Below are 12,321 nucleotides of genomic sequence, written 5' to 3' on the forward strand. Positions count from 1 at the left end.
GTAGCGCCTAAACTACGGAGCCGATTTTGATGAATGCGGTTGCAATCGATTCGTTATTATGGCCCGGGTGACATAGGCTACTTTTATACGAAAAAAATTGACCTGACGGATGTTACATCCAAAAAAGTAGGGTTCTCCAAAAATTGTTTTTTGCTATCGTATCGAGTGGGATATCAAATAAGAGGAAAAAATTCTGAGTCCATAAATATAATTATATAGTACAATGTTAAATACACAGAAGGACATAAAACAATTTTATACTATACTAGCTGTTGCCCGCGACTTCGTCGGCGTAGAATTGTTGATTTCCCGTGAGATTGAGGTTTCCCGTGCTGCCAATGCCCTGCAAAATTCTTTCTAACCTAATGACTATTTCTAAATTTCAAGCTTGTAGACTTAATGAAAAAAAAAACAGCAAAAACTGGCATCCCTATTTTACCACCCTTAAATGGTGATATTCAAATATACTCTGACATATATTTTTTTATAATTAAAAACCTAACTGCCGATTTTCGTGTCTCTAAATTAAAAAACATAGCACTTTCATACAATTTCAAACCCTTATTTTATCCCCATCGGGGTAGATTTGGATGAAAAAAATTCTAACCTGATACTTACGCCCTAAAAGAAACCTATTTTCAAAATTTCAAGCTTGTATACTTAATAATAATAAAAAATCAGCAAAAACTATCATCCCCTATTTTACCACCCTTAAAAGGTAATTTTTAAAATGAAGTACATGTTTTTTATTTATTATTATTAATCTTAATGCGAATTTTTATATCTCTAACTCCAAAAACAAAGGAATTTCATACAAACTTCCAACCCCTATTTTACCCCTTAGAGGTGGAATTTCCAAATATCCTTTTTTAGCTGACATCTCTTAACTATCAACTACCTGCTTGCTAAATTATAGCTTTATACCTACAATAGTTTATGAGATCTCGTGTTTAATCAGTAATTATGTAAGTATGTGACCTTTCGCTGTTATATATATAGATAGATATATCGTTATATATCGGCAGTTCGCGGGTAGTAGTCGGGTTTTAGTACTGTTTAACTTTATCTTGTTTAAAAAGTAGGACGGTAGGCACGCGCAGTACCTAAGTGAACCGTGGTCTAGCCGTCTTCCGGAGTCCGGACGCGATTCCCAGGGAGGTTCAAATCCTGCCTGTATTTAAAAATCGGCCAAGCGCGAGTCAGACTCCCGCACCGAGGGTTCCATAATCGGGTAATTTTTCCGACATTTTGCACGATAAATCAAAAACTAGTAAGCATAAAAATAAATAAAAATCTGTTTTAGAATAAACAGGTAAAGCCCTTTCATATGATACCTTATCTTACTTTGAAAAATGAAATACATTTTTTTTTAATTATGTAACCACAAATTCACGGTTTTCGGATATATTCCTTTACTTGTGCTATAAGAGCTACCTAGGTAGCTAGGTATTTGGCAGGTGCCAAATTTCATGATTCTACGTCAACGGGAAGTAGGTACCTACCCTATATGTAGGTTTTCTTGACAGACACGACGGACGGACGGACGGACGGACAGACAAACGGACAGACAGTCAGACATACACACAGACAGACAACAAAGTGATTCTATAAGGGTTCCGTTTTTCCTTTTGAGGTACGGAATCCTAAAAAATTAATATCTGCCAATCCGCATTTGGCCAGTTTGATTGACTATGACCAAAAGCTTTTTCATTCTACCTTTTACTAGGTAAGGCATAGGATATAACTTTTATTATTATTTTAATACGATAGCAAAAAGCTGTGGCCTGTGATAGCCTAGTGGCCAGAACGTCCGCCTCCTAATCGGAGGTCGGGGGTTCGATCCCGGGAACGCACCACTAACTTTTCAGTTATGTGCGTTTTAAGCAATTAAATATCACTTGCTTTAACGGTGAAGGAAAACATCGTGAGGGAACCTACATGCCTGAGAGTTCTCCATGTTCTCAAAGATGTGTAAAGTCTGCCAATCCGCATTGGGCCAGCGTGGCAGACTATGACCTCCTCATTCTGAGAGAAGACCCGTACTCAGTAGTGGGACGGAAATGGGTTAATCATGATCATGATGATGATGAAAGGGTTACTTATTCGTTTTCAGAACAAAATCATATCTTTGAAAATGGTCCCATGACTGACAAAGTAGAAGGAAGGATTGCTGGAGGCGAGGAAGTGGCCAATATGTCCCAGTTTCCTTTCGTAGCACAAGTGACCACAAAATATAAATTTTGTTCAGGCGTCATTATAAGCGAGAACTACATTTTAACTACAGCGTACTGCGTTCGTGGTTATGATTCACAGTAAGTACAAATTACATAGATAATCTACTCACAATAAGTACAATTATTATTATTGTACCTTAAGGCCTCATTCGCACGAGAGCTTTTTAACGTCCGTTGAAAAACGTTTCAAATAGAACAAAATAATATGCATTCCCAAGTACCTATCTGTTCACACGTCAACGCTTTTTTAACGCGCACTTTGTATTTTCAGTCTAACGTTTTAACGCTCGTGCGAATTAGGGCTAGAGCGAACAGATACTTGGGAATGCATTTGTTCTATTTGAACGCTTTTTTAACGGACGTTAAAAATCTCTTGTGCGAATGGGCCTTAAACCTTTGATGAAACATATGGCTTTTTTTTACAAAACTTCATGAACCGACAAAACGGCAAATACATAATATAACTAATAGCCCGGTCAAAATAGACATTCATGGTTACAATAATTCGCATAGAGTCGAAAAGGAGATCATTCTAGCTCCATACATTTTTGGGTCTTTTCTGAAAGTGCCGGCCAACGAAAAAAAATGGTACGGATCGTTAGAACTAGCCATTTGGAGTAATAGTTATTAATATGGCAGAAAAGTTGTCGGATTGTTCTGAACCAAGTTATACAAGGTCGAAGATTCGTCATTTTCATACATTTTATTGATTTCTAAAAGTGCTGGGAAACATAAAATAATGTTAGATATTGCTAGAACTAATGATTAAGCAATTGTCATTATGACCCGAAGGCTGTGGGGCCATTATATTATGTCGTGTTATACAAGTTATACAAAAAATTAATATACTTTGTATAATTAATTGCAACCGATTTTATGATTTTGTTACTGTTCTGATTGTTTTATACGAATTTGAATACACGTACAATTATTTTGACTCCCACGAAGTGCTGGATCAGCTGCAATGTGGACAAAATTCGTTTATAACATACCTGGATTGTATGCGGCCTTGTAATACTAGGTGATCTCATCCAGCCATCTTCCAAACTTCTGCCACTGGGAATTGGGATATCTCCGGCGAGCTCTGTGATGAATGCACCATTTGGTTATACGTACTGTTCACCATAGTAACTAAGGGCTTGCTTCAGTCGATAGCTGCCCAAAGCAACCTGCGTCAATTCTTCTGTGAATCTAGGAAAGTCATTGAACGGAGGATGTTGGCTTCCATAGCCTGGAAATGAGCTCTTCTTCTATTATAATTACATATTTTTTGTGATAACAAGTTCTGCTGAACTGTTTTGCTAATTGACCAGTTCATGGATTTTGTCAAGGAAATCACGTGCATGCACGTTGTTGTCTATCAGAACATGATAGCCTTTCTAAAAAACTATCTACTGTTTCTAGGATATCATTCTCCAGACTTATAGAGGTCGAACAGTCTGTGTTGGACATGATCTTAGATTTACTTGTATTCATTTTTAAACCGACTTTACCAGTGTGTATTTAGTTCGTCTAACATTTCTTGTAGGTCTTTTTCATTGGTGCTAAATAACGCTAAGTCGTCTGCGAATCTTATATTGCTCATATATCTGCCATTAATCCTTATACCTTTTTGATGCCTTTCTATCTGTCGGAAGGTGTTTTCCAGAACGCAGTTGAAAATTTTGGCGATAAGCAATCACCTTGCTTTATTCCTCTCTCTATTTTCAGCGGTTGCCCTCACTGATCAAGTAATATTCTTGCCTTACTACGTTCATACATTTTTTTCTGTAGCCGTATATATTTATGTGGTTTACCACCTCTCTGTAAGGCTTGCCATTGGTAACAGAGCGCTGGCGCACAGGGCTGGAGGAGTTCGACGGCCTTGTTGTGCATTAGACGCGTCTGGTAGCGAACAGAGATTACTGGAAGAAAAGGGGGGAGGCCTTGGCCTGCATTTGGGATGACCTCTGAAAAAAACACAGTTAATTATACTTACTAATTTGAATTACATATATATATTAAGGAAAAAAAAAATTAAAAAAAGTTTTGGAGGTAGGCTATAATAAAAAAATATTTAGGCCCAATTAAAACCCTCCTCCGTTAGATTTTTTTTTTTTTTTCAGTCCTCAGGACATTGAGGTTAGAGCTGGCAGTGCAGTCCGTGGCGAGGGAACTCTCATACCGATCGTCGAAGCAACCGAGCATCCGCAGTACTCTGGCGATGAGTACGACGTTGCATATATGAGGACAATGGCACCTCTTGTCTTCGGGGAAGATATGGAGCCGGGCGTGTTGGTCTCTACTCAAGCCCAAGTGCCTTCCGATTTCTACCTTACCGGTTGGGGGAACACAACTTATTCAGATGACCCACCAAAGGAGGTGACTCCACTTTTTTAACCGACTTCAAAAAAGGAGGAGGTTCTCAATTCGTCGGAATCTTTTTTTTATTATTATTTTTTATGTATGTTCCCCGATTACTCAAAGACCCCTGGACCGATTTGGAATTATTTTTTTTATATTGAAAGGGTATACTGTGCAGGTGGTCCCATATAAATTTGGTGAAGATCTGATGAATATCTTCGGAGATGAAGAACAGAACTCCTCAATCGATACGAGCAAACTGCTCGCGATCAGTGTAATAGCTTAGTAAACAGTAGGGTTTTAACTGGGCATAGCATATTATAGTATATATAGTACAGTGGGGCCACTAAAAATTGTGAAATTTTTGTTTAGTTACACGTGTAATGAAATTTTTTTAAATAAAAGTTTTTGGTTTTTTAGTTAATATATTATTATTATTATTTTTCATTTTTAATCGACTTCAAAAAACTTAATTTTTTCTTAAATTATTTATCTTATCTCTTTTTCATTTCATCTTTTTTTTAATTATTTTATATTTTGTTTCTATACTTTATTTATTAACTAACTGTAGATACCCGGCATGCGTTTCAATGCCACATAAATTAAAAAAGTGTTTCACTGTATAATTATTGTATGGAAGTGCCCTTTTCTACACAATATTTTTGGTTTCTGCATCTGGTGCGTACGTAAAAAAGTTAGACGGTGTCCTGACGCGTGAGCAAGCCACATAACAGTAACTGTCCATGTGAGAAGCATGGATTTTCCAGAGTATGGTACCTTGCAGCATCAAGAATTCACTTGGAGTTCAATAATATAGTCTATGCTCGATATATTAAAATAAATATTAGTTTACCAGTGACAGTTCCTAAATCTCTTTGGTTTAGGAGTGCTGTACCCTACATCACCTGGGTTGAAGAGTTGAGATTTGAAAGTTGAATCTTAAAGCCGTTGCTTGGTACCTAGAGTATTAATTTACAACACGACTTAGGAGCTCAGTACGTTGCAGCATGAGGATAATTGAGAGCCTCCTCCTTTTTTTGAAGTCGGTTAAAAATATGAAAGGGTGTAGAATGTAGATACTGTGAGTGTCTCAAATTTATTTTTACCTATTATTTTAAAATGAGTGTGACGGAAGGACAGCGGAGGCTTATTGAAAAGTTCCCTTTTGTACTTTTTGGCTAAAAATATGCGGCCAGGAGCTAACGATTTAATTTTTACAGCGTCCTCGTGTACTTAAACAAGTAATTCTGGTGTATATAGATCAACAAGAATGTCGGAACCTCGAAGATCACGTGTTTTGCGCCGTATCTGCCTATTATACTGGAGACGAAGGGGGATGCGACGTAATTATTCATTTTTAAGCTTATTTTTCACTATGGAATATAATATACTAGATGAGGTCCACGACTCCGTCCGCGTGAATTTAGGTTTTTTAAAAATCCCATGGGAACTCTTTGCTTTTCCGGGATAAAAAGTTGCCGAAGTCAATTTCCGGGGCGTAAGCTACCTCTGTGCCAAATTTCATATAAGTCGGTTAAACAGATGAGCCTTTAAGAATCCCGTGGAAACTCTTTGATTTTCCAGGAAAAGTAGCCTATGCCCGTTCCCGGTATGTAAGCTAACTCTGTACCAAATTTCATCAAAATTGGTTCAGCGGTTGAGCCGTGAAAACGTAACAGACAGACACTTTCGCATTAATTATAATATTAGTATGGATGGAAGTATGGATATTATGGATATAGCCTGGCCATAAAATATGAAAAACTTGTCCTGGGGGCGCCACTAGTACCACATACCTACATATTGACCATACAATATGGTCAATAAGTTCGTATGTATATGGTCTTGTTTAAATTAGTTCCACGGGTTTCCCGCAGTATGGCGAAGGTGTTTTATTTTCTGGTTAGACTTTTTATATCTCGGGATATAAATTAATATCGCTCACCTTGCCTTGAAATGGAAACCTTTACCACAGCCTTTACACTGAGATGTAGTATATATTATATCCCGAACTATAAATATTTTTTCGACTGACCATGGTCAGGAGGATATAATTAATATAATGCTTGCCATGTTATTTTAAGGGTGATCAAGGTAGTCCAGCGTCTCTTGGATATTTCATATATGGACTCTTTTCCATGTCTAGCGGTTGTGGACCTAACATGTCTCCCAGCATCTTCACTAACCTCCAAGACAGGTGGATCCGTGAGTTTATCACCGAGCGTACAGGAGTTGAGTATGAGAATCACTTCTAGGTTCACTTTTGACATGTTTTTCACAAGAAAACAATAATTTGTATGAATAAAATCATTATTTTTGGGTTTATTGTTTCATTTTAGGATTATCATAAATTTTGTAATTTTGTTAAAGTGTTTTAAAGGAAAGGCCGAAATATAGTAGCTGGGTATACAATTTTAATAAAACGATTATAAATTACTTAGTTTGTGCAATTATAGGTCATATCTTATTTAAAGAGTTTCATAAGTAGCTTGGACCTGTCGAATGTAACGACTCGCTACTAGAGTATCTTAACTAATCGCTTACTTGCTAATGATTTTAAAATAAAATAGTACTTACTTTGTAAAAACTATAACCCGACTACGGAAAAAAATGAAACAACTTGAACCAGATTTGGTACAAGTAAAATAAACTAAAAAGAAAGAAACAAGATAGGTGCTTAGTGCTATCATCGTCTTGAGTAAGATAAGTCTTAGGCGGTGGTCTGTAACAAACGCCGTAGGTCGCGTCCGACGTGACGCTATACGCGGCCTATGAATGCTTACTATGGAAATGCACTATAGTGGTCTCTCTCAGACGCCTGACGCGGCGCACGAACGCCGTGCGCCGCGTCCATCGGTTGTACGCCGCCTACGCAGTCATTTCGGAGCATTCTGGCGTACTGGACGCGCGCGTTTTTACATACAAGATGGTAAAATTGGTAAACTGATCCTTTGAAATACGAAAGTATTCTTTAAACTTGGCATCATATCTATGCTTGGTATCGTTAGTATATAAATGTTTTTTTATCAACGTATTGAAACAACCCTCGACCTCTCTCTTCACGAAAAGATCGTGACGTCTTTTTCTTCTGTCCTGTTTCAATAACATTTGTAGAACGAGGTCATCATCTTCTTCCTCTTCGAGAAGAACTCTTAAAATTGTTTGTTCATCCATATTTTAATCGCTCACGTCAATGTATGTTATGCTACATACATTGAGCGCATGCGCGAAACTAAACACTTCTGAGTGACCATCGCAAACAGCGCTGCGCCGCGTACAGCGTCAGCAGACGCTGGACGCGACGTTCGGCGTTTGTTACACTTTTGTTGCAGACCACCGCCTTATGATGTGTTAGGTTAGGTTAGGTTACATTTCTTATCCTTGATTGACGGCATTTCCAATGATTTTAACAATCCTCCGCGTTGCTAGAGCGAGATAATTATTATTAACTAGCTGATGGCCGCGACTTCGTCCACGTGGATTTAGATTTTTCAAAATCCCGTGGGAACTCTTTGATTTGCCGGGATAAAAAGTAGCCTATGTTACTCTGCGTCCTTTCAAGTATCTATATGCTAAAAATCAAGTTGATTGGTTGCATAGTCAGGGCAAACAAATCCCGTGGGAACTTTTGAATTCCCAGGACAAAAGTAGCCTATCCGTAATAGCCCGTCCCCGGGACACAACGTGTTTCTCTACCACGTAAAAACATTTAAACGGATGATCCTTTAAGAATCCCGTGGGATCACCAGGATTTAGGAATGCAATTCCTTACAGCATCAGGGTTGAGGAGTTAGGTCCTCGAGGTCAAAGTCTCGACAAAGTCTTTACTTGGTATAGATAGGTACCTTCAATATCAATCATCAATTTATAACCGACAGTTTCTAAATCCCATCAGTTTTGGTGGTCAGGTCCCCTGCAGCATCAGGATTGAGGAGTTGGAATCCAATTTTTTTATGAAACAATGTCGCAAAGTTCTTCTATCGATTAAAAAAAAATTACGCAAATCGGTTCAGAAATCTCGGCGATTTCGGTGTAAATAGGTAGAAAAACAACTCCCTTTTTGAAAGTCGGTTAAAAAAGTAGCCTATGTTACACCCTGGTCAATCCTACACTTGTCTGTGAAAGTCCCGTCAAAATCGGTTCAACCGTTCCGAAGATTAGCCTTTTCAAACAGACAGACAGACAGACAAACAGACAAAAATTTTATAAACGTGTGATTCAGTGTTGGTATCGTTCAAATAGCCATATGAGCTTAATATGAGGTAGTTATTTCGAAATTACAGACAGACACTCCAATTTTATTTATTAGTATAGATTAGTAATATAGATTAGCAATTTTTACTTTAATTAGATATGAAAAGACTACGTCATAACCTCTTTTATTTATTACTAGCTGATGCCCGCAGCTTCGCCCGCGTGGATTGGTCAGATCCCCTGCAGCATCAGGATTGAGGAGTTGGACTCCAAATTTTTTATGAAACAATGTCGCAAAGTTCCTCTATCGATTAAAAAAGAAATGACGCAAATCGGTTCAGAAATCTCGGAGATTTCGGTGTACATAGGTAGAAAAACACAACTCCCTTTTTGAAAGTCGGTTAAAAAAGTAGCCTATGTTACTCCCTGGTCAATTCTCTACTTGTCTGTGAAAATCCCGTCAAAATCGGTTCAGCCGTTTCCAAGATTAGCCTTTTCAAACAGACAGACAGACAGACAGACAAAAATTTTAAAAACGTGTGATTCAGTTATAGTATCGTTCAAATAACCATATGACCTTAATATGCGGTAGTTATTTCGAAATTACAGACAGACACTCCAATTTTATTTTTTATTTATTAGTATAGATTAATGCAGTTGTGAGTATTGTGATATTTGTAATAATAATAATAATGAATTATTAGGGTGCGAGAACTGTATTCAACTACGTACCTAGGTAAGTGCGGGAGAAAAAATGGTGTACTGCAGCATTTCCCGCCGCGGATATTCAACGGGGAAGTGCAATATTACTAATACAGGCATAACATTTTATTTGTAAGTAGTAATATTTTAGTAGTTCCGTTTTTGCTATAAATAATATTTAAAACATAATCCATCCCATAGACCTATGATTTTTCGATGATCCATCCCGATAAATACACCTAAAAAACAACTATGACAGTTTGCGGCTTTTTGGCGGCATGTTGAGTTTGATAATATCTGGAGTGTGCCGTAGTACTCACACTGCGTACATTTTTGTACAGCGTCCGCTATCGAAATTCTAGTGGTATGCCATTGCGAGCTAGTGATGTCCTCAGTCCTCACAGTCAATTTAGATTTGTGCTAGTCGAAATTAAGTGCACTCGTATAGTTTATTGACCGTATATATGTATATTAATAGAAGATATAAAAAAATACGATTAATCCCAATGTAAAGAAATGTGTTTTAGAACCTATATTTTAACCGACTTCCAAAAAAGAGGTGGTTAACAATTTAGCCCATTTTTAGGGTTCCGTACATCAACAGGAAAAACGGAACCCTTATAGGATCACTTTATTGTCTGTCTGTCTGTCCGTCTGTCTGTCTATCTGTCCATCTGTCCGTTTGTCGGTTTGTCGTGTCTGAAAAGAAAACCTATAGGGTATTTCCCGTTGACTTAGCATTATGAAATTTGGCAGGTAGGTAGGTCTTACAGCTTTATTTTTAATCAGCCGATGCTCATGATCCTGCGGATGTTTTCCGCTTTTTAAAATATCCCGCGAGGACTGTTTGTTTTCCGGGACAAAATGTAATTGAGCTCGACTCGCGGCTGCGACACTAGCGCCTCACATGCGAGTGTGAGGGATGTAGGAAACGCATTTTTGACATTAAGGTCTGAAAACTATTTGTAGACACACAACGTAACAAACACACAATTTGTAACGATCAAATCGTTATCAAAGTTGAGTCACTTGCTTTCGGATAAATATTTTATGTCTTGGCGGAGGCACTGCTATGCCCCTTGATACTACGGCTCTTGTTTTGTAGAACGTTTTTGAAATCGTTCTATTCACAGAAATCGAAATAAATACATTTATATCTATGGTTCTATTATATAGGATGCCAGTGAGGTCGCTTTGAAAGCCGTTCAGTTCGCTCTGAGGGATGATGTTCAGTCAATTAATCAATCAACCAACCAATCAATCAATCATTTATTTGTTCTAAATGTAGGTTAACAATGGTATTACAATTCAGGTCACTCGGAAGGATGATGTTCAGGCCGCTCAGTGTTATGGTGTTCAAGTTGCACGGAAGGATGATGTTCAGTCCGCTCAGGGTTATGATGTTCAGGTTGCATGGAAGGATAATGTTCAGGCCGCTCAGGGTTATGATGTTCAGGTTGCATGGAAGGATGATGTTCAGTCCGCTCAGGGTTATGATGTTCAGGTTGCATGGAAGGATGATGTTCAGGCCGCTCAGGGTTATGATGTTCAGGTCACTCGGAAGGATGATGTTTAGGCCACTCAGGGCTATGATGTTCAGGTTGCATGGAAGGATGATGTTCAGTCCGCTCAGGGTTATGATGTTCAGGTTGCATGGAAGGATGATGTTCAGGCCGCTCAGGGTTATGATGTTCAGGTCACTCGGAAGGATGATGTTTAGGCCACTCAGGGCTATGATGTTCAGACCGCTCGGGGCGATGATGGTCAGGTTGTTCGGAACGATGATGTTCAGATTGTTCGGAAGGACGATGTTCAGATTGTTCGGAAGGACGATGTTCAGATTGTTCGGAAGGACGATGTTCAGATTGTTCGGAAAGACGATGTTCAGATTGTTCGGAAGGACGATGTTCAGATTGTTCGGAAGGACGATGTTCAGATTGTTCGGAAGGACGATGTTCAGATTGTTCGGAAGGACGATGTTCAGATTGTTCGGAAGGACGATGTTCAGATTGTTCGGAAGGACGATGTTCAGATTGTTTGGAAGGATGATGTTCAGATTGTTCGGAAGGATGATTTTCAGATTGTTCGGAAGGACGATGTTCAGATTGTTTGGAAGGATGATGTTCAGATTGTTCGGAAGGACGATGTTTAGATTGTTCGGAAGGACGATGTTCAGATTGTTCGGAAGGACGATGTTCAGATTGTTCGGAAGGACGATATTCAGATTGTTCGGAAGGACGATGTTCAGATTGTTCGGAAGGATGATGTTCAGATTGTTCGGAAGGACGATGTTCAGATTGTTCGGAAGGACGATGTTCAGATTGTTTGGAAGGATGATGTTCAGATTGTTCGGAAGGACGATGTTCAGATTGTTTGGAAGGATGATGTTCAGATTGTTCGGAAGGACGATGTTCAGATTGTTTGGAAGGATGATGTTCAGATTGTTCGGAAGGACGATGTTCAGATTGTTCGGAAGGACGATGTTCAGATTGTTCGGAAGGACGATGTTCAGATTGTTCGGAAGGACGATGTTCAGGTTGCTCGAGAGCATGATTATCAGGTCGCTTCGGAGGTCTTTGAGGTCGTCCAGGATGATTATGATGATGATGATGATGATGATGTCCAGGTCGTTGGGAGGGGTCTTCTGTTATTCTTGTGCCATTTACGATAAATTCACGTATCTCTCTCGCTTCAGCGTAAGTAAAGACGCTGGGCCCCATACCAGGACCACAACCAACTGTAAAGGAACTGATCCCGAGCAGTCTGGAGAACCCTTGAACCGCTGGACCACCTCCATCGCCCTAAGAAAGCAACAGTAGCCATTATTATATGTACCTACTAGGTACTA

The 12,321-nt window shown here is 38.8% G+C and overlaps 1 protein-coding gene across 1 annotated transcript; it reads left to right on the forward strand.

Moving 5' to 3' along the window:
• The first annotated feature begins 2,142 nt into the window (after positions 1-2,142).
• On the forward strand, positions 2,143-11,049 carry LOC123866276 (trypsin Tyr p 3.0101-like). Its single transcript, XM_045907730.1, has 3 exons — positions 2,143-2,312; positions 4,340-4,595; positions 10,786-11,049. Exons 1-3 carry the CDS (start codon positions 2,143-2,145, stop codon positions 11,047-11,049), a joined length of 690 nt encoding a protein of 229 aa, XP_045763686.1.
• The last annotated feature ends 1,272 nt before the right edge of the window (positions 11,050-12,321 follow it).

Source organism: Maniola jurtina, chromosome 6 (genome assembly GCF_905333055.1).
Source record: "Maniola jurtina chromosome 6, ilManJurt1.1, whole genome shotgun sequence".
NCBI classification, from domain to species: domain Eukaryota; kingdom Metazoa; phylum Arthropoda; class Insecta; order Lepidoptera; family Nymphalidae; genus Maniola; species Maniola jurtina.